General features: G+C 34.3%; 1 protein-coding gene across 1 annotated transcript in view; it reads left to right on the plus strand.

Moving 5' to 3' along the window:
• The first annotated feature begins 2,206 nt into the window (after positions 1 to 2,206).
• LOC134267143 (ribosomal protein S6 kinase 2 alpha-like) overlaps positions 2,207 to 27,167 on the plus strand; it is a 32,881-nt gene continuing 7,920 nt past the window's right edge. Inside the window, exons 1-16 of the mRNA XM_062749363.1 lie at positions 2,207 to 2,372; positions 3,561 to 3,596; positions 4,535 to 4,651; positions 13,338 to 13,419; positions 13,736 to 13,816; positions 14,620 to 14,699; positions 15,829 to 15,935; positions 17,443 to 17,623; positions 17,939 to 18,009; positions 18,152 to 18,240; positions 18,495 to 18,662; positions 25,286 to 25,419; positions 25,621 to 25,671; positions 25,910 to 25,984; positions 26,602 to 26,691; positions 26,913 to 27,071. Of these exons, the coding sequence (XP_062605347.1) occupies positions 2,313 to 2,372; positions 3,561 to 3,596; positions 4,535 to 4,651; positions 13,338 to 13,419; positions 13,736 to 13,816; positions 14,620 to 14,699; positions 15,829 to 15,935; positions 17,443 to 17,623; positions 17,939 to 18,009; positions 18,152 to 18,240; positions 18,495 to 18,662; positions 25,286 to 25,419; positions 25,621 to 25,671; positions 25,910 to 25,984; positions 26,602 to 26,691; positions 26,913 to 27,071 (1,581 nt within the window). The 5' untranslated portion in view covers positions 2,207 to 2,312. The remainder of the gene's footprint in view (positions 2,373 to 3,560; positions 3,597 to 4,534; positions 4,652 to 13,337; positions 13,420 to 13,735; positions 13,817 to 14,619; positions 14,700 to 15,828; positions 15,936 to 17,442; positions 17,624 to 17,938; positions 18,010 to 18,151; positions 18,241 to 18,494; positions 18,663 to 25,285; positions 25,420 to 25,620; positions 25,672 to 25,909; positions 25,985 to 26,601; positions 26,692 to 26,912; positions 27,072 to 27,167) is intronic.

A 27,167-nucleotide genomic window follows, 5' to 3' on the forward strand; every position in this document is an offset into this window, starting at 1 on the left:
GATGGCATAATGTACCAAGAGAAAACCGAATTTGTAAATTGTGTTCCAAAAATGAAATAGGTGATGAATTTCATTACTTATTTAATTGTAATGATTCACTTATTTTGAATTCAAGGTTATTATTATTATCAAAATATTACTATTCACATCCAAATGTGTATAAGTTTGATCAACTTTTTAATACAAAAAATACAGTTAAATTGACAAAACTGTGTAAATTTATAAAAATTATTTTTGAGAGAGTTGGCTCTCCTGGTTAGCTCATTGTTAGTTTTGTTACTTTGTACTTTTTTCTTTTTCACGCATGCACATATGTTTAACTATACTTGTAATCTTTCTCAACACTGTACTTATGTCAGTTCATGAGAATAAATTCATTGTCATTGTCATTGTCATTGTATTGAGGTACAGAAGTCAATATAGATCAGAAAACCTTTTTAGTGTTCATAAATATGGTGTTAGGGGCAATAACATGAAGGCCGGGAGTTGAGGGTAGGGCGGTTGTCGTTTTCTTCCAGGACAAATTATTTGTGCTTTGAAATAACCCGTTACTTTCGTTTACAGGCGCGTAGCCAGCATGGAAATGAAGTGTACGCAGAAAATGGTCAGGGGTCTGGGGGCCGCCTTGAGGCCCCCAGTGGGTCCAGGGCGAAGCCCTGGTGGGGGCCCAGGGGACGAAGACCCCCGGAAGCTCCTGGATTTTACGAAATTTTTCAGTCATTTTCTTGCAAAAGAAATGACGATAATCACTTTTCTTGAGCAAATACTTAGCTAAGTTATACTGCTTCCATCGATACTTAGGGAAGAGAACGATAATTTATCAAATTAATTTACGCATATATTGTTATTGGAAAAAAGTTTCCAAGTGTATCAAGAAAAAAAAAGTAGCAATCGCAATATCGTTATCACTGGAGTTTAAATTTATATTACAAAATATAAACGGGGGAGTTGTTGTCTTTTGATTACCTTCATATTTGATAGCTGAAACGATTCGAGAATGCTTCAGTTATAATATAATTCTTTAAATTGGTAACATCAGTAAAAGAATTTTTAGCTATATTATTATTTACTTTGTTCACCATACTTTAAATTGTTTAACGACATTTATTCATTACCTCTACGGAAATGAAAAATCTTGTATAGTCGTCCAAGACCTTTGTAACTTTTTCTTTCGATCATGGTCCCTTAGATCGCTTTCCTTCATCAAATATTTGTCCGGATAATCAGGATTACGCGGATTAACAGTTGAACATTTTGGTTCAACAATATTTTTCTCCTCAAGAATGTTGAAAGATGTTTTTGGAATTGATTTCATAAAGGACTAAATTTGAATGTGCAGACATGCTGAACAAAATTTGAATCGAAAGTCAAACAATAAGACGCAAAATAATTTGAAACACAGGTGGTGTCTCTTTTTCCCCGAATAAATTTCTCTCTTTCTTTTTTTCCTTCTTTTTTTATCTCTCTTTCTTTTTTTGGAAAATGATGTGTACGCACTTGCGTACTTGCGTATAGGCAGCTACGCGCCTGGTTTAATTAAATGTTGAGCTAAATATTTATATCGTAAAAGAGCTTCCATACATTGTCTTAGTGTAAAAGTAAGCCATCAACTGTAAAAGTCAGCGCTCCTCGTAATTTAAGTCTTCTAGCTATTCCCACTTTTTAAAAATCTCAATTCCACCTATTCCCACTTGCAAATAACAATAGATGTTTAGATTTACCTGTATTTTGTACATTTTAAGACAGAAAATAATGAATACATCTATGAGAAAATATGATTTATTTCGGATTTTTGAAATAATAAAAAGATCTTACAAGAAAAAGCAACTTAAAACTTAAATTCAAGAACATAGTTAATTATGTGTTTACACAAAATTCCACCTATTCCCACATAAAATCTTACTTTTTTTCTACATGATTTTCAAAAAGTGGGAATAGGTAGAATGAACCAGTTTATTTGTGTGTCTGCGTGAAAGTATATTTATGGTACAAAACAAATGACTTAAGAGAAATTTGGATATTTAGATCTCAGTCAGTTGATAATTAATTATGTTCATTAATGACCTTTAAAAATAGAGGAATGATTAGGATAATACTTATATTTTTTAATGTGATGATGTTGGATAAATAACCGAATGCATGATTCCCGCCAAAATGTCAAGGGTGGTTGCGTCACAGGAAGTATGATTTTTACAATGACCTCGTTTTCAAGACGGGAAGCCGCCATCTTAAAGTGGAAGAGTTGAAAAGTTTGAAGTAGAGGAAGGTGGAAGCCGCTTAAACTTTCCAAAATTCCTCTTTATAGTCCAAAAATGCCGCTGGCACACTTAGCAGATCCTTGGAAAAGGATGGAGGTGGCCCAGGATACTGAGGTTAACATTTGTTACATTGGCGGTGAAACAATTTCGGAATTCTCGTGTTATAGCCTAAATGTTTATTTAGCAACACTTGTATGTCGAAGACTGCTTCCCGATTTTCATGGTCCATTGGCTTAAGAGAATTTTTCGGAGTATTTAAATCAGTTATTTGGCCTTCTAATATATTGTACTAGTTCTGTTGAATAAACTTTTCATGATGCTACAGGAAAAGAGGAAAATCACTAAAAATATCACATGTGCATGATAAATTCTTAGCAGTTTATTTTAAGGATAACTTGAGTTTGTATACTCTTACATAAATTTATACAAAGTCAAGGTGTTAATATAATTGTTGGAATTTTGAAAAAGGATGTCATAACAGGAACAGGTCTGTCAAATTTTCTTTGCTCCTTGTATTTTTGGTGTCCGGAATTTAATATGATATGATATATAGTAATTTTATAGACTTAGTGTAAACAATTAACAATTTTTGACTTTTTTATGCCTTAGTTTACCACAAATTTCAATTGACTAAAGAAACAATGATTTATGGGATTTTAATTTTAACTGTTTTAGATTCTCTTAACGCCTCTGTCAATCAAGTCTTGGATTCAATATTTAATTAAAAAAGACAGCTAGTTTAGCCAAGCTTAATTGTTTCTAAAGACCAAAATTTTCATACTACATTATCAAAAACCCCTTTAGACCAGCTGTAGACATTCCATTAGAAATGATTCTGAATCAGATTTTCTCACATTCAAGACTTGGAATCATTTCATAGGACAATCTCCCCTGATAGACAATCGAAATTGGGAAAAATAGTAACATTTTTGGGAAATAATGATTATTCTCTATAAACATGATATACTGGGTTTCTGATCTTTGTTATCAACTAAATTTTTGTTTTGCAATACAGAGGAATGTAAAAAACAAATTTTATTATTACATACCCAGCTATTTTTTCTTTAATTTTGGGGAGAAATGACTTTTGGGAAAATTAACACATTCAATTGGGAAAAAAGGTACCTTTTTTGCATTGGGAATGGGGCCCATAAACGGCCCCAATTACAGAGAATCAAGAGCCCTGACTACTAAGTCATTAATCACAAGAATTTCAAACACAAATGCATAAACATCATAAACTTGTGTAGGCATAAAGTTTCTATCAAACTAGATTAATATTTGAATTTTCTCCCATTTTAGGCCCCCTCCACTGAAGACATGCTGGTAGATGAACAGGTAAGAGTTATCTTCTCTAGTTTAGACTTGTTCCTTATAAATGTATTTGAGAGACCTCAGGTTAATCTGTTGGTATAATAGAATGTATGCATTTTGTATGCATAGTATTCTTCATGAAGTGACACAAGAATATTTGTACAACACAGACTCTGGCTTTATCTGTGAGTTACTAACATGTTTGAAATCTTGGTAGATTTAATGTTGATATTAGATTGTCATGCAGTGCACTTTGGTTAATCATCGCTCCATTCTGAAGGAGAGTGGGCTATACCGTCTAATAATACCCCTGCTCTGCTGAAGAGGGAGGTATACTGTGTTACCTTTGTGTGTGTGTCTGTCTCTGTCCGTAACAAATTTCACCAATTTTCTCACCAAATACTCATCACAGATGCTTGAAATCATAGAACACTATTTGTTTTGGCATTCTAATGGTGGAATTTATTATTGTTTGAATCTGGTGTCAACTTCCTGTTCATCCCTGTGTCTGTCTGTACCAAAATTCAGTCACAGTTATAAGTTTTCTGTGTGAAAAGCTGAAGAAATCTTTAATATGAGTACTGTATACAGGGAAGTTTTCGCCTCCGTATAATTTTACCCCTTTCGCCCTACCTTCATTTGGGCGAATTGAAAACAGGGCAAGTAAAAATACTTCAGCAAAATTTCTTAAACATTACTTTGATTTGGGGAATTTAAAACTGGGCAGAATTGTTTTCAAGTTTGAAAGAGCGAAATTAACATGGGGAGAAAATAACTATGTCTGTAGACAGTATTTATTTTGGTTGAAAATGTTCTTTATATTCCATCTATAACTTAGGTTTAAATATGACCACTTGCCAGCAAATTCTTTTTAGTTTGATTTTCTTCCAAGAGAGGGATGAGAATTTAAGGAGTGAATTATGATGATGCTCTATGAAGATTTTTTTCTTTTTGTTTATTAGAATGATAACGACACGGACAGGGTGATAAATGTGGCAAATCTCATGAAAGATGGAGAAAAGGTGGAACCTAAAGATTTTGAGCTCCTGAAAGTGTTGGGACAAGGCTCATTTGGAAAGGTATGTTGCTGACATTCCCTTAATAGTACTCAAAGTCATTGGTTGCCCACTGGTCTTGGCCAGTAAATTTTTAATCTGGGCAAGTGCATTGTAGAAGGCACGTGCCCTTTGTTTCAGTTTTTAAATGAATAAATCAGTGATGATTCTTTTCCCATATTTAGCTGAATTCCGTTAATTTGAATCCAAGAATCCGACATTTACAAGTATTTTCCGATATTTCAGGTCTTTTCTATTTTTCTGCGATAATGTCGGAGCCAGTTTTTGTCCATTTTTATCTATTTAAAAAATTTAATGTGTTTAGTCCGTGATCTAGTCTGCTTCAGCCAGAGGTTTGCTTCTATATCCAAGTAAAGTAAACGCAAACGTCGGGATGATTGTGATTTCCTTACATTCATGGTCATGGCGCGGTTCATCCAGCCAGGCCACAGGGATTTATCAAGGCTGTTTTTACTACCGGTAAACGGTACCTTTCCCCTCTTGAAAAAGGTGCAAAAATTCCCCTTTTTCAGATAGAAAATTCTCCGATTAAACGGAGAATATTTAAAACATCGTATCGTTCTGAAATTTTCCGTTTTTGTCCGATTGAAGTTTAACAGCTAATTTACCATCCTAGTCATTCAAACGCTTTTGAAAGAAAGAATAGAACATTCAAGCTTTTATTTGATATTGATCGGTAAACATGTGCCAAGTCCACTCAAGTCCATGATGTCGAAAGATACGAGTGCGATTGCAGAGTTAAAAAGAAAAGTGTAGATGAGTAAGATGGAGCTTATATCACTATGAATCGGAAGAATGGAGTAACAACAAAAACAATGTTAGTAGTGAAACATGATAAAAAAAAATGATTTGTGATAGATATTTAGAGAAAAAATTAAATAAAGTCTTGACCTGGTTAAATTTTTTGTGTGTGTGTTATTTAGTATTTTGCCTAAAAAGTGAAGTTTTTGTGGCCTTTGTAAAGGTCTACAAATGACCCTCAGAAGCTCTAAGAATGCAGGATTTTGCTCCATTTTTTAAAAATTTTTCCGGGGGGGGCATGCCCCTGGACCCCCCTAGAATACTCGCGCCTTCGGCGCTCAGATCGAGCCTGCGGCTCTCATATTTCCCCTTTACATATAAAACGGTAGTAAAACAAAATGGCTAGATAAATCCCTGGGCCATGATGTGAAAGTTGTTGACAAGAGTATGAAAAAACGCTTGGAAATGGCATTTGCTATCGCATTATTGAAGACGAAAAAATATCAGAAAATATTCAGAAGACCATTGAACCTGAAATATCTTCAATTTTGTGTCAATTTTTTAAGTCTTTTTGAGGTTTACTAATGCTTAAATTTATCAGTATCTGGGGCCCAGACCCCCAGCAAGGGCTTTCCCCTGCACCCCAAGAGGAGGCCTTAAAGCAGCCCCCTCCACCCCCAACCTCTTTCAGATATTTTAGTTAATATACAGAATCATCACTGTTTAATGCATAACAAAAATTGTTAACAGAAGGACTAGTAAACTTGGCAAGGTTATGTGGTGTCCAACTTTGGTTGATTCTAGATTTATTATGATGCACTGTATAAAGTATTACAATTTTAGCAAAATATTTTGGGCAAGTCTTCCAAAAATATACTGACATAGTGCAAAGTGTTGAGTTGATCAGAGAAAATTGAAGATGATAGCCCAAGTGATGATTAAAAAAAGTCATCATTTCTAGCCATAATAACATATTTTAAAACAGAGCAGTTAGTGAGAATATGAATTTTTTATATTTTCTGCGAAAGTTATTTCCTGGGATGAGCAGTGTGTAGGATCAAACTGCCACACACATCAATTCATGAATTCTTTGGTGATTAATGACCTACACAGAGGAATAATCAGTTAACAAAAGGTGTACAAACGAAAACATATTCATCATGTTCAGTGAAGGCCAAAAAGAGAAATTGTCATTTCGGGTATATATTATAAACATCAAATGATTGGTGCATAACTCATTTGAATTATAAGAAAGGTTTGAAAATGAAAACGAACATTATGATCAAGCTTTATGGTCCTCTTTTACTAAAGAACTCGAAACTGACACCAAAAGGCTGGGTGTAAATTCTTTGAATTTTGATTGTCATATTGAGTTTTATTTAAAAAAAAAAGATTGAAGCAGAGCTTTAAAAATTGGAAACTGGTCACATCTGAAAAATAACTAATAACACATTTCTCGAGTAAATAATGCATCTCATGGTTCTGAGCTTGCATCATGTTCCATTGAAATTGATACTGTATCTCCTGGCATTGTCCATAGTTTGATGAAAAAGAAGAAAATTGTAATACGAAGCATTCTGTCTATTAAGCTGTAAATCCCCAAGGTCAGTAAACTGTTGGACTGAGATTATCCCACTGGTAAGAGGTTTAAATGAAAGTCATTGTTGACCATGCTAGGATATATTTGATATGCATTACAAGGATATGCAGTCAGTGTTAATAACTACTAAAACTAGCAGATGGGTTAATACAGAGAGTCGATCATTGATTAGGATACAATACTTAAATAAAGCAATAAAACCATATTCAGTCAAGGTATCTATTCCTGCATCAATTGATTTTATTTATGTTACAGATTTTATTGTCTTTCAACATAATTCTCTGGTATTGATGGGTTATTACCCATTGATGGACTAGGTTCCACATATAAAGAGGTTCAGTGTATCACTAAACCTAAGGTCTTGTGGGTCTTTTGCAGATAAGTCCAAAGAGTTGTCCTCCACTTTTGCAAAAGTGAGGGGACATTAAATTGTATTCATCTCATCTATTAGTCCATCGATTTTGTATTTATCTGTATTGCACATAAAGATTTTAATCTTGATTGTAACTTTTCACTGAAAATAGATAGTAAGGGATTTCATATTTTATTTGTACATTATCTTTGAGGAGATCTATCTAGAAATACCGATTTTTAACCCTGTGACCTTGAAGCTTGGCCTTCTTTTGAAAATTTTAAACATTGATTTTTGAATGAGAAAAGATGAGGAATTTTCATTCAACAAGTGTATTACCTGTGTCAAAAAGTTTCCAAATATGCAGTTGACCCTGAAGTTTGATGTAATTTTAAAACATTTTATCGTTGCTGCTAACTTTTGACAGAGCAAAGATAGGGTATTTAAATTTGACATTGTATTACTTGAGATCAGACCTTTCGGATTTTATTATATTTGACCTTATGACATTGATCTTGAAGTTTAATACAGTTTTAAGAAGCTTAAATTTTTATGCCCTCCCTTAGAAGAATATTGCTTTGCTGCTGTCTGTCGGTCCACCAAGTTTCTGTTCATTTTCATCTCAGTGGTTGCACATACTGAAACGAAATTTGGTATAAAGAGTTTTCATAATAATATATAGGTCAATTTTTGTTTTAAGTATGATTAAGCCATTTTTGACAGAGTTATGCCCATTGGACTTCAAAAAATTCCAATTATTTGGAGTTTTTGTTCATTTTTTTTTTGCAGAGGCTAGACCAACTGAAATGAAATTTGGTTAATATACAGATTTTTCATAAGTTCTGTTTTGGGTACGATCGATCCATGACAGAGTTATGCCCTTGGACTTAGAAAAAATTCCAATTATTTGGAGGGAGGGGGCATAAGTCCATCACAGACATCTCTTGTTGCCATAAATGTTATTAACTCAATAATTTATATCTTTCTTTGTATTCTGCACAGACAAGATATAAAAAAAAACACAAGACAGCAACAAGATGCCATAAATATATGCATTCCAACCACTAAGTTACCAAATGTGGGGGACCACAATTCTTTGCTTTGTTTTTTAATCTGTGAACAGATTCTTTCAAGCAATCATTAAAATTGGTAAAATACACTTTTACCATCGCTAATAGTCACCAGGGATTATATTTAAAGATTGACAGCATGTGCTGAATTGCTAGTCTCTCTTCATTAACAGGTGTGATTTACTCTATAGGGACCTTGTTTTTCTTTCCTATGGTGATATATGGCAGAGGGAGAGATATAAAACTAGTCCTCACTCCCCCTCTGGGAAATGATAGAAGAAGAGGAGAGTGTTCAAGCAGCAATCAATAAGTCATATTAGCAGGCAGTGGTGAACTGAGGAGAAAATTCTGTTTATTGGACTGTGAACATTCCCACTTCATTTGACAAGTTATCTGTTTGCGTGGCTTTGGGTCTCAATTAGCGTAATTAAAAATATAGAATTTCACACTGAAGAGAGATGGCATTTTTCTCTTGTTTAATGTTTAGATGATTTTTTTTTATATTTAGCCAAAGGCTGTGACAAATTTGAGAAATATGGGTTTCAGATGCCATAATACTTGTATAGTTACCAGTTTTTTAGCTCACCTGAGCCGAAGGCTCAAGTGAGCTTTTCTGATCACATTTTGTCCGGCGTCCGTCTGTCTGTAAACTTTTCACATTTTCGACTTCTTCTCAAGAACCGCTGGGCCAATTTCAACCAAACTTGCCATAAAGCATCCTTGGGTAAAGGGAATTCAAGTTTGTTCAAATAAAGGGCCACGCCCTCATTCAAGGGGAGATAATTGAGAATTTGTGAAAATTTGGTGGTATGTTTTAAAAATCTTCTTCTCAAGAACCACTGTGCCAGGAAAGATGAAACTTATGTGGAAACATACCCAGGTAGTGTAGATTCAAGTTTCTTCAAATCATGTCCCCCGGGGGTAGGGCGGGGCCACAATGGCCGACCAAAGTTTTATATAGAAATATAAAGGAAAATTCTTTAAAAATCTTCTTCTCAAGAACAACAAACCCATAATTGCTCATATTTATATGGAAGCATCCCCAGATAGTGTAGATTCAAGTTTGTTCAAATCGTGACCCCCGGGGGTAGGGCGGGGTCACAATGGCCGACCAAAGTTTTATATAGAAATATAAAGGAAAATTCTTTAAAAATCTTCTTCTTAAGAACAGCAAAGCCATAATTGCTCATATTTATATAGAAGCATCCCCAGGTAGTGTAGATTCAAATTTGTTCAAATCATGACCCCCGGGGGTAGGGCGGGGCCACAATGGCTGACCAAAGTTTTATATAGAAATATATAGGAAAATTCTTTAAAAATCTTCTTCTCAAGAACAACAAACCCATAATTGCTCATATTTATATGGATGCATCCTCAGGTAGTGTATATTCAAGTATGGTCAAATCATGACCCCCTGGGGTAGGGCGGGGCCATACTTTGGGATATAAACTTTTCAATAGTAAACCAATTTCTACTTTTTCCTAGCCACAATGCTCGGGTGAGCGATGTGGCCCATGGGCCTCTTGTTTTATCAAATTGTCATTTGATATAGTATAAGAATCATGTGGAAATTTATATTAATTTAGGTGCTATTACGATGTAGTGTACAATTTTCTGAGTGGAGGGTGTTACAAGTACATAAATGAATCATGCATAACAAACAAGCTTATAATGTTGCCTTAATACGGAGAAATGATTTTCATTCCTCAATTATAAAATATTTTGTTGTTTAAAGCCACCAATTCCTAAGTTTTACAGTCGATACAATGACCTTGTCAGCAAATACAATTCATCATTAAGCCAAATGCTGACTCATGTTTCATACTAGTCTAATTGTTAGGCCATTGTATATACACAGAATTGTCGACAGATTTTTCTGTTATTTCCAAATAAAGACGAGCATATGGCAGGTGTGACCAGTTGGCAGGGGATGCTCACTCCTCCATGGCACCTGATCCCACCTCTGACATTTTGGAGGTCTGTGTTTGCTCTGCTCTGGGTTAATGGACTTTTGAGCTTGAGTACTTCATTATCTCCATACATAACATTTTAGAGGAAGTTTTCCCATTATATCACAAATATATTTTTATCCATATGCCCTGAAAAACTGCTGAATCACGCTGGATACAGTTATATTTCATATATTTCCTCGCGTGCAATAATTCTGCATATCAATTATGTCGGGTTTCGAAATTCACAGAGGCAGTTGCTAAGCAAACGTAAACAGTTCTGTGAAAATTAAAATGTCCGGACAACGTCTGCGATTTGTTCATTTGAATTCAGAGGAATTAGATAATTTAATTGAGGAGAGAAATCTCCTTAATAAAACAAAGGATATCAATTCAAGTGTCAGCATACTGAGAACATTCTGCCATGAAACAGGATGGGATATTTCAGAATTATACTTAATGTACAAGTGTACATAGTGTTTAATAAATATGTTCGATGACCGATTTGGGTTCAATTTTTAAAAAATGTTATATACCATATATTTCATGGCTTATGTCATCAGGCGACATAAAACTCCAGGGCTTTCCTGTCACCGAGGGGCAAATATTCTGGTATGCTGCCCTCAAAGCCATGTAATATAAGTATAATATTTTATTGTAAACTAAAGAGATAAAATGAATAACACTTATAACAAAGTGTAATTGTTCGTACCAGGCACTTTGTTATAAGTGTGTTTTATTTTATTTGCATATTTGAATTTTAAAAGCAGGTATTGAATGAACTAGAAAAATTAAAAGCTGTTGATATTACATGTATACCATGCTTAAATAGGAATATTGACCCGTTGACCACATGTGTTGAGGTATAAAAGTTTCAAAAGGTTGCTAATCAACAGATGAATTGAGTAGAAAAATGACTATTATTAATATACTATTCTGTGTTATAAAACCAAAATGTCTTTGTAAATATATTGTCATTTCAATCAAATTTAGTTGAAAATTATCGGAACTGCAAATTTTGGGATGCACTTTCATAGGGTTATTGAAAAAATATCCATGGGCCACACTGAATTATGTTTGTTGGCTGGCAACGCCAAACAAAGCTAATTTTATTTTTGGCCTGGATCTTTTTCAGCATGTTCAGTATCATTATATCATTGTATTCTATTTTTCTCTCATTCCAAAGTGCACACTTATCTGATGCAGTGATACATTTTGTGAAACAAGGAAATTTACATTTCTGTATTATTAGGATGGAGAGTTCAAGCAATCACATATATCCATTTAAAAAAAAAATGATTAAAAATAAATATATTTTTCGAAGGATAAGCATCAGGAAAAGATTTTTTTTTTTTTAAAAAAGGAAGAGCAAGTCTAGACTTAACAGGAGGGTATAGAGGAAATTATTTTAAAGTTGATCCATGTCTGTCATCTGATTTTCCATCTGTTAGAATATCTAAGGGTAATAATTCCACTAGAATTAAGCTTTGGTAGAAAATGGTTGAAGTCTTGTTTTCTTAAAAAAGATTTTGCAAATTACTGGAAGATACAAACTTTAAATGATATTGTCTAATATTGAAAGCACAGCACATATAGTAAAACATGCTTCTAGCCAGGTGATTTTCGTTCACCGCAGGGTTTAAAAATGTTGTGAAGCTATCAGATATAACAAATTATGTTTATAACGAAGGAAAATTGCCCTTCCCTAGGACTTTGTTATAACCCCGATTTACTGAATACTCCAAAGTCTTTCCTGCTTACACTGTTTATTAAAATTTTAAATGTTTTTCTCACCAAAAGTACCAAATAATAAAGGATGCCCCTTCCCCCAGGTGACACCCCTTCATAAGTGTTAATTCCTAAATCAATTTTGTTTTATTATATAATATTACTATATTATTTTCTCCACTTAAAAGTGAATTGGAAACATTTAGATTTGTTTGAAAGTAACCAGTGTACTGTTTTTATATCTTATTTCAGTGTTTCATTCTGAATATTGAATTCTTAAACTATTCTTTTTGACAAAGCAATTCTCTGAGGGTTTCTGCGATAGTCTTAGGACTTCTTAATCTGATCAGGCGACTAAAAAGTAATTTACTGCAAGGACTGGCTTGCATTATTCTCGGGGATTATGTGGTTGATATTGTGGTTCCATTGATCAGCTTAATGGTTTGTTGATATCAAGTGGGATGTAAAAGGCTATTTTATAGGCAGTGCTCACCATTAGACTGGCTAAAAAAAAAATACCTGGTAGCTAAAGAGGGAAAAAAAGACTTTGCTGGAAGATTAGCTGAAGACTAGCATTGTTAAAGGAAACTGTGTAAAATAATGCTGCGGATCTATTAGACCTTGGTTATATCATGTATATTGAATATATAGTACATCTATCAGTCTTGTCAGAGAACCTGTCTTGAATCAAACAAGTCTGTTACAAAAATATTAATATAGAGTTACTGTTCATAAATCTTCATTTCAAAAACATTTTATAATATTGTAATTCAAAGTGTTGTCCAGCTAAGCATGCATGTATTGGTAGTTCTCTCGAAGACAATCATATCCCTATAACAAAATTTCCGATTTCAGATATTTGCGGTAGGTGCATTGTCATTTCACAGCTCATTTTGAAATCAGTTATGAAATGATGATATGTCTATGTCATAAAAAAATATTTTTTATGTCGGATGGTATGGACGATCCTAGACCAAAAATTAATTAAGACAGACTTTACTTTTCCCTCAAAACAAATAATTTTGAATGAGTTTTGAAGGGTAGATTGATACATTGTACTCGAATGACTTGCAACTTTGCCACCTTAAACACTAAAAATAATTTGAAGATACAGTTCTCATCCCATTTCATGACGGTGTTTCATTTTATGATTTACAGAGCTTCTACAAGATAAAAATACATGAAGACCAGATTAACGAAAATAGAATTTTCGCAGAGCATTGATGACAATGTTTTGAATTTTTTGTAGGTATTCCTGGTCAGAAAGATCACAGGAAAAGATGCAGGAACATTGTATGCAATGAAAGTCTTAAAGAAAGCCACACTTAAAGGTACCATATGCATACATCATGTTTGTAAGACCCTTTCCTCACGAATAGTTTTATTCTCATTATTTGTATCATCGAGTACTATATTGACTTTGAATTTTTGATTGATAGTAATTTTGAGCAAATTCATGAAAATTGTTAGACGTGTGCATCATATACACGAAACTGAACTTTACAAGATGAAGTCCTTTTTGGGGGGAGATTAATTAAACATAATTTAGAGTTACTTCTCTTGCCATGAGATCTTATAGAAGTAAACAATTAAATAAGGGGGAGATTCATTGTGCTTATAATAATATATTTTTTTGGTTCTCAACAGTAAGAGATAGGGAACGCACAAAAATGGAGAGAGATATTCTAGCAGATGTCAACCATCCATTTATAGTCAAACTTCATTATGGCAAGTATTATGTGTACTATAAATATTTAATAACCAGTAGATTCAATTCTTTTGTTAAGTTAACTACTTATTGTAGGTCACAGTAATTATAGTATCAAATACCTGTATCAGAAATTTAAGAGATGTTCAGTTTCTTTTCAGAGTATCAGAATGTATTTTCTCTCAGCCCTTAAAATTTCAAAATGACCCATTTACATTTCATGAAAAGTGGGGACATAGGTCCAACCTGTTCTTTGACACTCTATTAGGCACTGAAAAAAAGGTTGCACCATTGCCAAGTAACTGTAAGCTCCATCTTGAGCAAACATGCATGGATGATGCATACAATCTATGGACAAAATGAACAAGACTTGTTTTGGATGCTGGATGTAACCTACATTTTCCAGATGTTTGAGCAGGTTAAGTTTTTGGGGGGCAAGCCTATTTTCATGTAACTACAAGGTGACCTACAACTTTGGTGACCAAACTTTTATGGATGTTAATTGCTTCTAGGGATGTTTAGTAGTAGACTGCTTCAGATGCTGGATTTGATCTACATTTTCTAGATGAAGAACCAGTATAGTATTTGGAAAAATCCATTCCCAAGTAACTGTAAGTCCTATCTGGACTAAACCTGTGTAAATGATGCATCTAGAAATGCACATTACCATACTTGCTTGGGATGCTGGATCTGACCCACAATTTGGTCCTTTACCAAGTTACTACCAGTCCTTCACAATATCTTATGCTCCACTTTTGTTAAAATAAACCTAGTAAAGAGAAAGATTTTAAACTGCCATTATAGCTTGTCTTTATTTTGTTAGCATTTCAGACGGAAGGGAAATTATACCTGATCTTGGGCTTCCTCAGAGGTGGGGATTTATTTACCAGATTATCAAAAGAGGTAGGTACAATGTCTTATTATAGGATAATACTTTATTATTTTCTCCATTTAAAATATAGAAAATACCCTCTCTTTAAAGTCTCTTCAGAGACTTGGAATTTTAAACCGACTAATTGTACTTTCTCATTTTATCAAAGTTAGTTGTAAGATCTGAAAATGATATATAGAACAGTTATTTGTGTGGGTTTGTCTGCATATCATGCTGATATAATGTCTAAAGGATGTTATGGAACAGTTTTGTGTGTATATTTGTGGTATTCATTGACAAGATTTCCAGTATGTGGTTGTTTGAATTGAATGATATTACAGAGCTATTATATATTTATATAACTTTTGTAAGCTGATTTCCTGTAGAAAAAATATATTATCACCACACCTTCATCTGGTCCCATTGTTGTCTGCATCGTGGTCTCGCACCCAAAATCAATAAGGCACCAACCCCCACAGAGAAGTGCTCTGTAGCAGTGACAGTTTAATTAAGAAGAAGAACAAATAATGTACTCATCATTAGAGTAATTAACATTCCCTTAATACGAACACTAATTATCTCCAGAGATGAAAAAAAAAATCCATCAAGAAAAAGACTGACATGACAAAACAGCATAAAGTCAACAGGAAGGCAGTTATGTAACCAGTGGAGAGGGGTTGTATAATGACGGGGGCATTTCCCTCAGAAACAAAGCAGGGGAATTTAATAACTTCTAGATAAATGTTTTACAAAGCCATTTATTCTTTGTAAAGAATTGTCACAAGAGAAAATAAAAACCCACACACATATAATTTTATTGATCAAATTTCCTTGGTTTCTTCCGTGATAAAGATCATTTTGCATTAATCAATATATTTTGAATGATATTTTTTAGTTATTGCACAGTGTACTTTTTTTTTAAATAAATAAACTCGTGCATTGTTCTGTTTATGTAATATTAGGTTATTAACTGTAATGTTGTACAAAATATATGACAGGTTCCTATTGATTCATTTAATCATCAACATCCAAAGTTGATACCATCAATTATATGACTTTAATACTTCAATGTTTAGTACATATAATATTGTGAAGTAATGTTTAGTACATGTTATATTGACACATAATGTCTATAGTTAATGACTGTTGTAATTTTGACAGGTAATGTTTACAGAGGAAGACGTCAAATTTTACTTGGCTGAGCTGGCCCTCGCATTAGATCACCTTCATTCCCTTGGTATCGTTTACCGAGATCTCAAACCCGAGAAGTAAGTCACAAGTGTTGGCCATGGCCTTTCTTTCTCTACGAAGGTGACAGAATCATGCTTACAATGAGATTGTGTATAACACTTAATTCAGAGCAGCTGTGAGGGTTTTACATGTAAATATACTCTAAATATGACAGGGAAATGCGAAATTTTTTGCAGTAAAAATGTGAAGGTGCACATTTTTGAAACTGAAGTTCTGTTGCAGTTAATGTTAACAGAACAATTGTTGTCATTCAGTTCTTTTATTCTGACATATGAATTAGGACATGTAGAATCCCAGAAGTATATCTATTAGACAATTAAAATGTACATTAGGCCTAAAATAAAAATGGTTTGTTTGCAGTAAGGGTGAAATGTTTACTGAATTTTGTAAACGTTCAAGTGAACACCAGTAAACGAAACGGTACCGTTTAAACGGGAGAATTTTATGTGTTGAATTTTTATGGCTACTTACTCATGAAACACTAATTTAATATACCATTCTTTCACTATACTGTAAGTATAAGTTGTCATTACTGTTTATTTGTTGGTTTTTATGACGAAAGAGTAGGAAGTGTCAAAAACTGAAACAAGATAGTAATATAAAAATGAAATACGATAACATTGAAAGTTCCGGTTTACGTTCAATTTTTCAAAGCTCTATATTCAACATTATACCGTTATAAGCATGATACTTTTTATTTTCTAATCAATAAAAAGCAACAACTGGGGTTATTTATTTTAGAACATATACTTGGAAAAATAAAATATTTAAAACATCGCTAGTTTTCACTTCTCTGAAATCAGAATTAAATATGTTAGACCATATTAGTTTCTTGATAGTTTTGTTTAATATTAAGTTTCCGGTATCGATTATAACAGAAAAAAAAAATGTTTGTAACAGACACAGAGTGTGTAAATATGAAATAAAACAACTTGTTTGGATGAAAGTTTTTTTTTCTGATAGACATTGATATTAACCTTCGTGTAAACGTTTACTCAATTTGTAAATGTTTAGAGCATTTAATCGAAACGTCGCCGTTTACACATGTAATCGTTTCGCCCTTAGTTTGCAGTGAGAGTTGCCTACCAACCCACTAAAATGCACCTGACTCAAACTTTTTTCAGCCATTATTTGAGAATTTTTTTTTTTTGAAATTTCAAATTTTTAGGATGTTGAAACTTGTTTAATTTTCTATTTTATAAATTTTTGTTGCTGTCGATAAGTGACATAAAAAAGTAGAGCTTTATTTACTTAAAATAACCCTATGGAAAATCTCTGATTTGTGATCCAACAGAAACTTGATTTCTAAAATCTAAAAAAAAAAAAAAAAAAAAAATCATACCTACCAATGACCCACTCTAAAAATTATAGGTCGGCAACTGGAAACAAAGATTTTTTTTAAGCTTAGCCTTATCAATTTTACAGTAATTATTATGTTTTTCAACATAAAATTTTCACTGTGAAACAGTCATTTTCAAGTATGAGTCCATTGACCAAACCTATAAAGCTCAAATTTCGTTACAGTATTCTGCTGGATCATGAAGGTCACATCAAACTGACAGATTTCGGTCTGAGCAAGGAATCAATATTTGAGGAGAAGAAGACGTACTCTTTCTGTGGGACTGTGGAGTACATGGCCCCCGAGGTGGTCAACAGGAAGGGCCACAGTACGGCCGCAGACTGGTGGTCATTCGGTGTCCTCATGGTGGGTAGTCCATAGTCTGTACACTGCTGCCATTATTTACTGTATATACTCTGTAGCATGAACTTCACAGCTTTTTCAGTCATCAAATTTGACTGAATTTTATGTTCTTAAAGAATGTTAGATTTGAATTTAGACATTTGTTTGTAATTCTGTACATTTATATTATTTTCATATTGATTTAACAAATTGGAGCAATAAACATTTAACAACTGGTATATGATTGGTATACATGAAACTCTCTCTCTTTTTAGGATCTGGTTTGGTTAACTTTTACTGTAAGAAGGTGTAATTACACAATCACTTTTCTATTTTCAGTTTGAGATGTTAACTGGTGCTCTCCCCTTTCAAGGATCAAATAGAAAAGATACCATGACTCAGATCTTAAAGTGAGCTATATTTTCATTCTTTAGTTTCACCTAATTTAACTGTGAAATTATTAGAAAGACTTGCTTTGTGGTAGAGATGAGAGTTGACAATATTACTTGTAAACGTCGAATAGACTAAAGAAATTGTAAATTTATTTTTCAGAGCCAAACTAGGAATGCCACAGTTTTTGTCCTCAGATGCTCAACAGTTGTTACGTGCTTTGTTTAAAAGAAATCCACTGAATAGGTTAGGTATGTAGCCAAAATAACTTACAGGATGTTGAAGTAATCATTCATTTCAGATTTTTCAGAGCAATTATGCTCCTTTTGTTTATTAACAGATAATTAACAGGTCAACAAAAATTGTCAATTTTTCATTATTAAGATATGGAGATGGAGTAATATTGTCAAAAAAGACCATGTTTACTTATGATTGAGATTCAGAAAACTGATTTAGTTAGTTTGCCTGTTAGAATGACTATTATTCGTAATTTTGCTTGTTGCAGGTTCAGGACCAAATGGCATAGAAGATATAAAGAAACAACCGTTTTTCAGCAATATAGACTTTGATAAACTATATAAACGTTCTTTAAATCCTCCGTTTAAACCAGCTGTGGTACAGACTGATGATGCATTTTATTTTGACCCAGAATTCACGACACGCACACCCAAAGGTAATGACGCAGTTCTGGACATGCTTGTAGTTTTCTTAAGGATTTTTCTTCTACATTCAGTGATAATTGATGAGAAATTATTTTATGAATAATATTGACTTTAAGGTTATATGATAGAATTAACATGTACACTAGACAAAAATGCTAATGGACTATTGTGGAAAATCAATATTTATCTTCCAATACTTTTTTAACTTGTTTGATGTTATTTGATTTATTTATAAATTTGTTAGTGTACTTAAAAATCAGACATTTAAGCGCCAGAACTGGTAAGAATACAGTTTTAGGTCACCTGAGTCACTCAGTTACCCTTTTGCTATCTGTTATGGGGCCGTTCCCCCTAACATTTGAACATTTTGGGCTGCTTCTCCGGAACCCAAACCAGCTATATGTGAAGGCAATACGTGGCATTAATATCAATTATAAACTGTGTACATCAGCTTCAAGAAATTGTTTACAGTTAATAAATGTCCAAGACCAAGGAATCTACAATAAGCATAAGGTTAAATGCAGTGTTTGAAATAACCATGCGCCCAACCGCCAGAGACGCATAGATTTTGTCACGGGCGAATAGATTTCCATGTATAGACGCCCGGCTGGACGTGTTAAATTTTTCTATGAATTAAAATTTAGATATTTGACAAACCTCTCTCAGATCAACTAATATTACTGGCTTCAAAGAGTTACAAGCAGTAATATCGTAATATCGCGAGTACTTCGCAGTTATCTAACATACTACCGCTCTTTGCGGGGGAGTCGAGAAAGCTCTTAATCTCGTGAGATTACTGGGGCACATGGCATTGTTTACAGGAGTGACAATCAAATGATTCGAACAATTTTACGCCGAAAGTACAATGTATTGCCAAGAATTGAACTCCAGATAGTAAATTGTCAAATAACGAAAGTTTAGGAAAAAAAACTCAGCTTTACAATGTGACGATTTTCAATAAATATTTAGTGAGAAAATAATATCGTTAAAAATGTAACATTTTAGGATTAGCTCATGTCAAAAATTAATTAAACTGGTTCAGCGATTGTTTATCAAGGTATTCCACCAGGATTTTTTACTTATCTGTCCTTATAAATTCTACAATGATCGATCTTGCATTTATTCAATAGCACATTTGTCCCATCAAACAGACGTTTCCTATCTCCATCGCGAAAGAGTTCTGCTTAGTTAAGTAATCGCGATATCAAGTAATCCAATATATAGTGAGCTGGTCCCATTTACATTACTGTAACATTTAACTTTTAAAAGACAACTGCTTTTTTCGGACTAGTCCATTTTTAGCTCACCTGAGCCGAAGGCTCAAGTGAGCTTTTCTGATCAAAATTTGTCTGTCGTTGTAGTCGTTGTTGTCGTCGTCGTTGTCGTAAACTTTTCACATTTTCATCTTCTTCTCAAGAACCACTGGACCAATTTCAACCAAACTTGCCACAAAGTATCCTTGGGTAAAGGGGATTCAAGTTTGTTCAAATGAAGGGCCACACCCTCTTCCAAGGGGAGATAATTATGAATTTGTGAAAAATTAATGGCATTTTTAAAAAATCTTCTTCTCAAGAACCATTGGGCCAGGAAAGATGAAACTCATGTTGAATCATCCTCAGGTAGTGTACATTCAAGTTTGTTCAAATCATGACCCCCGGGGTAGGGTGGGGCCATAATGGCCGATCCAAGTTTTACATAGGAATATATAGGAAAAATCCTTAAAAATCTTTTCCTCAAGAACCATTGGGACAGGAAATTAAGATGAAACTCATGTTGAATCATCGTCAGGTAGTGTACATTCAAGTTTGTTCAAATCATGACCCCCGGGGGTATAGGGTGGGGCTACGATGGCCGATCAAAGTTTAAGGTGGCTCATTACATCCACAGTTTATTTTAGATTTCAATACAGCACCACTTATAATGTAGATGCCAAATATCCAGATGGGGGTATTGATATCATAAATATTTTTAGCTCACCTGAGCCGAAGGCTCAAGTGAGCTTTTCTGATCACATTTTGTCCGTCGTCCGTCCGTCTGTCTGTCTGTCCGTCCGTCTGTCCGTCTGTCTGTCCGTCTGTAAACTTTTCACATTTTCGACTTCTTCTCAAGAACCACTGGGCCAATTTTGACCAAACTTGGTACAAAGCATCCTTGGGTGAAGGGAAATTTAAATTATGAAAATGAAGGGACATATCCCCTCGCAAAGGGAGATAATCATGAAAAGACAAAAATATGGTTGGGTCATAAAAAAATCTTCTTCTCAAGAACCACTGGGTCAGTAAAGCTGAAACTTATGTGGAAGCATCCTGGGGTAGTGTAGATTCTAAATTGTTCAAATCATGACCCCCGGGGGAAGGGCGGGGCCACAATGGGGAATCAAAGTTTTATATAGAAATATATAGGAAAAATCTTTGAAAATCTTCTTCTCAAGAACCACTGGGCCAGAAAAGCTGAAACTTATGTGGAAGCATCCTGGTATAATGTAGATTCTAAATTGTTCAAATCATGACCCCCGGGGGAAGGGCGGGGCCACAATGGGGAATCAAAGTTTTATATAGAAATATATAGGAAAATTCTTTGAAAATCTTCTTCTCAAGAACCACTGGGCCAGAAAAGCTGAAACTGATGTGGAAGCATCCTGGTGTAGTGTAGATTCTAAATTGTTCAAATCATGACCCCCGGGGGAAGGGCGGGGCCACAATGGGGTATCAAAGTTTTACATAGAAATATATAGGAAAAATCTTTGAAAATCTTCTTCTCAAGAACCACTGGGCCAGAAAAAGTGAAGCTTATGTGGAAGCATTCTGGGGTAGTGTAAATTCTAAATTTTAGGAATCATGACCCCCGGGGGAAGGGCGGGGCCATTATAGGGAATCAAAGTTTTACATAGAAATATATAGGAAAAATCTTCTCGGGAACCACTGGGCCAAAAAAGCTGAAACATATGTGCCCATGGAAGGATCATGGGGTAGTGTAGATTTCAAAATGTCTAAATTATGATCAGTAGGGTAGGGTGGGGATGCATTATGTATAACAAGGGGGAAATCTGGTAAAGAACAGAATGGTCAAAACTTCTCAGGTGAGCGATGTGGCCCATGGGCCTCTTGTTTATAGAATTTTTTAGTTTTTGTCTAATTTTAGTGAAATGTTTCATTTCAAGTTTATTATTAACAGAATTTCAGAACTTTCAGTGTCAAATGATGGGCATCTTCTTAAGACAAGTACACACTGTGAAAATACCTCGTAATACCTAATAATAATTTTATTAGAAAAAATAATTTTCTCCTAAAAAACAATTCATATCATTATCTTTTTAATCTATGCTTAAAACATTAAGAAAATGAGTTCTGAAGAGACAAGGAATGTATTTCAATGAATTACATCTGTCAAATTGAATAAAGAATGTTTAAATGAAATGAAAAATCCAATTTAAAAAATATTTGGTATAAAAAGTCCACTTTCAAGAGTTATCTTTCCTAATTGCCCAAGACTCAAACACTAAGGAACGTTTGACATTACATCTAAAATTCAGAACAAAGCTTTAAATTGCCAGGGTATACACTTAAATCAATAAAGCAAATATAAAAATTAACACCAACACAGTAAATAGTGCAAGTAAATAACTTTTTAATATTTCAACAAGGTTGTAGATTTTAACTCGAATTTCCTCCATACAAACATGTCATTGATGATAGAGCTCACTGCATGCATCGCTATGAAATTGACATTACTTGTTTTCCGAAGATTTGACTGTTGTTTTCTTTTGTTTCTGCTTAAAAGCAATTCTCCTTGCTTAATGCATAATGAATCCGTTACTTTGTTTTCACTGTTTATAACACCGCATGTTTCATCTATTTTTAGGTCACCTGAGTAAACTCAGGTGACCTATTGCTATCTGTTTTCGTCCGTCGTCGTGCGTCGTGCGTTGTGCGTTGTGCGTCGTGCGTTAACATTTGAACATTTTCTGCTTCTTCTCTGCAACCACTGAACCAATTTCAACCAAATTTGGCACAAAGCATCTATGGGTAAAGGGGAACAAAAATTGTGAATTTCATGATCCCTGCCCCCCAGGGGCCTGAGGGGTGGGGCCAAAACCACTAAAATTAATGCAATCTTTAAAAATCTTCTTTTTTACACCTGGGCATCAAGCAGTCAAACTGTTTGCATAATTGTAATCAGCAATGAGTCCTCTACCAAAATTGTGAAATTCATGGCCCTGGTGTCAGGGGTTCTAGTGCTAGGGCGGGGCTAAATAAGTAGGTAGTGAAAATGCATTATTTCTTTGAAAATCTTCTTCTCTGCTCCTAGGTATTAAATAAAGTAACTAAGTACATAGTTATGATGAGCAAGAGTGCCTCTACCAAAATTGTGAATTTTATGGCCCCAGGGTCAGGGGTTTTGGTGTTAGGGCGGGGCTCTATTGATTATATAGTGAAAATACCTGAATTCTTTGAAAATCTTCTTCTCTGCTCCTGGGTATTAAATAAACTAACTAAGTGCCTAGTTATGGTGAGCAAGAGTGCCTCTACCAAAATTGTGAATTTTATGGCCCCAGGATTAGGGTTCTGGTATTAGAGGGGGGGCTCTATTGATTATATAGTGAAAATACATTCATGAATTCTTTGAAAATCTTCTTCTCTGCTCCTAGGTATTAAATAAACTAACTAAGTGCCTAGTTATGGTGAGCAAGAGTGCCTCTACGAAAATTGTGAATTTTATGGCCCCAGGATTAGGGTTCTGGTATTAGAGGGGGGGGGCTCTATTGATTATATAGTGAAAATACATTCATGAATTCTTTGAAAATCTTCTTCTCTGCTCCTAGGTATTAAATAAACTAACTAAGTGCCTAGTTATGGTGAGCAAGAGTGCCTCTACGAAAATTGTGAATTTTATGGTCCCAGGATTAGGGGTTCTGGTATTAGAGGGGGGGGGGGGGGCTCTATTGATTATATAGTGAAGATACATGAATTCTTTGAAAATCTTCTTCTCTGCTCCTGGGTATTAAATAAACTAACTAAGTGCATAGTTATGATGAACAAGAGTGCCTCAACCAAAATTGTGAATTTTATGGCCCCAGGGTCAGGGGTTCTGGTGTTAGGAGGGGGGGGCTCTATTGATTATATAGAAAAAATACAGGAATTCTTTGAAAATCTTCTTCATTGCTCCTGGGTATTAAATAAACTAACTAAGTGCATAGTTATGATGAGCAAGAGTGCCTCTACCAAAATTATGAATTTTATGGCCCCAGGGTCAGATGTTTTGGTGTTAGGGCGGGGCTCTATAGATTATATAGTGAAAATTCATTTAATCTTTAAAATTTTCTTCTCTGCTCTAGGGTATTAAGCAGATGAACTACCTATATAGTTATGATCTACAAGGGCCCTAATCTTCCAGAATTGTGAATTTCAAGGCCCCAGGGTCAGGGTTACCATTGGGGGGGGGGTGTACTTATATACTGAAAATGAATGAATGGTTTGAAATCTGCTCCTTGGTATTAATCAAATATCAAGGCCTAAGGGTCAAGGGGTTCATGTGTGGTAGGGGCACTACTGATTATTGCTGAATATAACTGATTAGTTGAAATGCATTTTTTGTTCCCCTACCTTGTGTATGGGTATTAAGTAAACAAACTAAGCAATTGCTAAGTGTATTGTTATGATGAATTAAATTTAATCACTGGAAAGTTGTTGCATAATGCTCAGGTGACCTATAAGGCCCATGGGCCTCTTGTTAAAGCGTTTTAAAGGTCAGGGTCATATAATAGAGGTACCTGTACAATTCGTCCCCAGAGGAAACCGGTCGACACAATGGAGGTTTATTTTTTGGTGTAGTACGTCATCAAAAAGTGGTGTAATGAGCCTCCTTAACATAGGAATATATAGGAAAAATCTTTAAAAATTTCTTCTCAAGATCCATAGGGCCAGGAAAGATGAAACTCATGTTGAATCATCCTCAGGTAGTGTACATTCAAGTTTGTTCAAATTGTGACCCCCAGGGGTAGGGTGGGACCACAAAATCTTTAAAAATTTTCTTCTCAAGTACTGCAAAGCCATGATTAGTGATATTCATATGGAAGCATCGTCAGGTAATGTAGATACTAGTTTATTCAAATCATGACCTCCAGGGATAGGATGGGGTCAAAATGGGGGTAGGGAGGGAAACAATGGGAAGTCAAATTCAAATTATTACAAAGTAATATATACAAACAAAATGTTACAAGAAATCTTTAAAAATCTTGTTCTCAAGAACTTTCTTAAGAAGTTATATGCAGTATTGATATGGAGGTATTCTCAAGTAGTATTAGAATTCAAGCCCCCCCCCCCCCCCCCCCCCCCCTCCCTCGCCCTCAGTAATCTTTTCAATTCAGATCTGAATTGTGCTTTTTCCTAGCTCAGGTGAGCGATGTGGCCCCTGGGCCTCTTGTTGGTAGGGCTGACAACTTCTACTAGCAATCAGCCCTGCATGTCTAGCTAATTTTACAGCGAGTTTCAAACACTGTTAAATGACATATTGATTTTACAAGGGTCCATGAGAATATTAGGTGATATTTTAGCAAATTCTCTAGTGTATATCTTTTTATTTACTTAGATTAAAAAGATATATTTATGTTCAAATTCTTGTACTTTATTTACAGACTCCCCGGGAATTCCCCCTAGTGCCACAGCCCATGAGTTATTCCGAGGATTCAGTTTTGTGGCACCAGCTTTACTAGGAGAAGAAAACCATGTTTCCAACTCTATATTAGATAATCAAATTGCCTTAAAATCAGTAAGCTCTGTATAAGATAATCAAAATGCCTAAATATCAACAAATTCATATACATGTAATTATGCGATCAATAAAAATACTTTTCATCTAAACAAAACCGTATAAAATTTCATAATCTCTTGGGGGTTCTGTTTGTTGTTAAAACTAAACATAACATTGAAATACATGTATAACTTGATAAACCCTATCTTGCTTTTATAGTTACCCGGTGTAAAGTGTACAGCTTTCTCAGACGAATATGAAACAAAAGAGGTAATTTTTTATATTGCATTTGTTATAGACAGTGTATATATAGTTACATGTATGTTTAATTGATAACCAACATAGCTTGAGATGGTCAGAAAGCAAAATTTGAATAATTGAGAAAAAATTTCTTTATTCAACTAATTTTTCTTGAGTATCTAAGGTTAAATTTTTCCCCCAGAAATTAATTTTCTTTTCTATTGATCATAGAATGTAAGTAATGACTATGAACTTGTATTCCTTTCAGGATATTGGAATAGGATCATATTCTGTGTGTAAGCGGTGTATACACAAAGGCTCTGGACAGCAATTTGCTGTCAAGGTAAGATTAAGAATGCAAGATGTGTAATTCAAATCTCTCAGCCCTTTTAATTCATTTGAGCCAAAGATTTGACCCTTCTTGTTGTAGTAAACTTTTTACAATTTCTTCTCCATAACCATTGGGTCTCTTTCATCCAAACTTGCCACAAAGCATTCTTGGGTGAAGTAAATACGGGTTTCTTTAAATAAAGGATCTTGTCCTTTCTCAAGAAGAGATAATTAAGAATAAGTGAAGATGGTGACTTTCTAAAATAGCTTTCTTCAGAACCAATGAGCCAGAAAAACCGTGTGAAAACTTGGGGGGAAGTTTCATACCAAGTTCAAATCATGACTGTCAGGGGTAGGGTGGGGCCAAATTAGGAAATTGAAACTTTACCTAAGAATATATATAAAAACATCTTTTAAATGTTATTCTCAAGGAGACTAAAGCCATGATTAGTCATTGTAAATATGTAAAAGCATTGTCAGCTACTGTAGATTCAAATTTTTTTAAACTATGAACCCCAATTGTAAGGTGAAGCCACAGGTTTACAAACAAATACTCAGGAATCATTATTGTTTGTGGGAGACCAATGTTATTATATATATATTATATATTCTAAAATGTTATAATTGTAGATAATGGACAAAGAGAAGAGGGACCCATCAGAGGAAGTAGAAATCTTGTTGAGGTTTGGACACCATCCAAACATCATTTCCCTGAGAGATGTAAGTGTAGTACATGTAGTCTCAAGATACTATATCAGTGGAAATTTTAGCCAGATGCAATTTATACAGAAAAAATGGTATATATTTTTATCGAAAGGTAATTTTAGAGATTTTATAATGCTATTAGAGATAGCTATTATAACAGATATAGAATAAATTGTTATTGTATACTTGTATTGTGCATTTTCCAATGAAAATTTGATGTTTTTCTTTTGTTACAGGTGTTTGATAATGGCAATAAAGTATACATGGTGACAGAATTAATGCAAGGGGGAGAGTTGTTGGACAAAATTTTACGGCAGCGATTCTTCTCAGAAAGGGAAGCTAGTGCAGTTCTACAAATCGTTGCAAAGACAGTAGAATATCTGCATGCAAATGGAGTAAGTGTCATTAAAATATGTTTGTCCATGCATAGTTTTAGTAGTTTGAAACTAAACTACCTAAGGATCCATGATGTAAAAAGCCACATAAAAGAG

Source organism: Saccostrea cucullata, unplaced genomic scaffold (assembly GCF_032062105.1).
Source record: "Saccostrea cucullata isolate Sc308-1 unplaced genomic scaffold, CSIRO_AGI_Scuc_v1 ctg245, whole genome shotgun sequence".
Classification (NCBI taxonomy): Eukaryota; Metazoa; Mollusca; class Bivalvia; order Ostreida; family Ostreidae; genus Saccostrea; species Saccostrea cuccullata.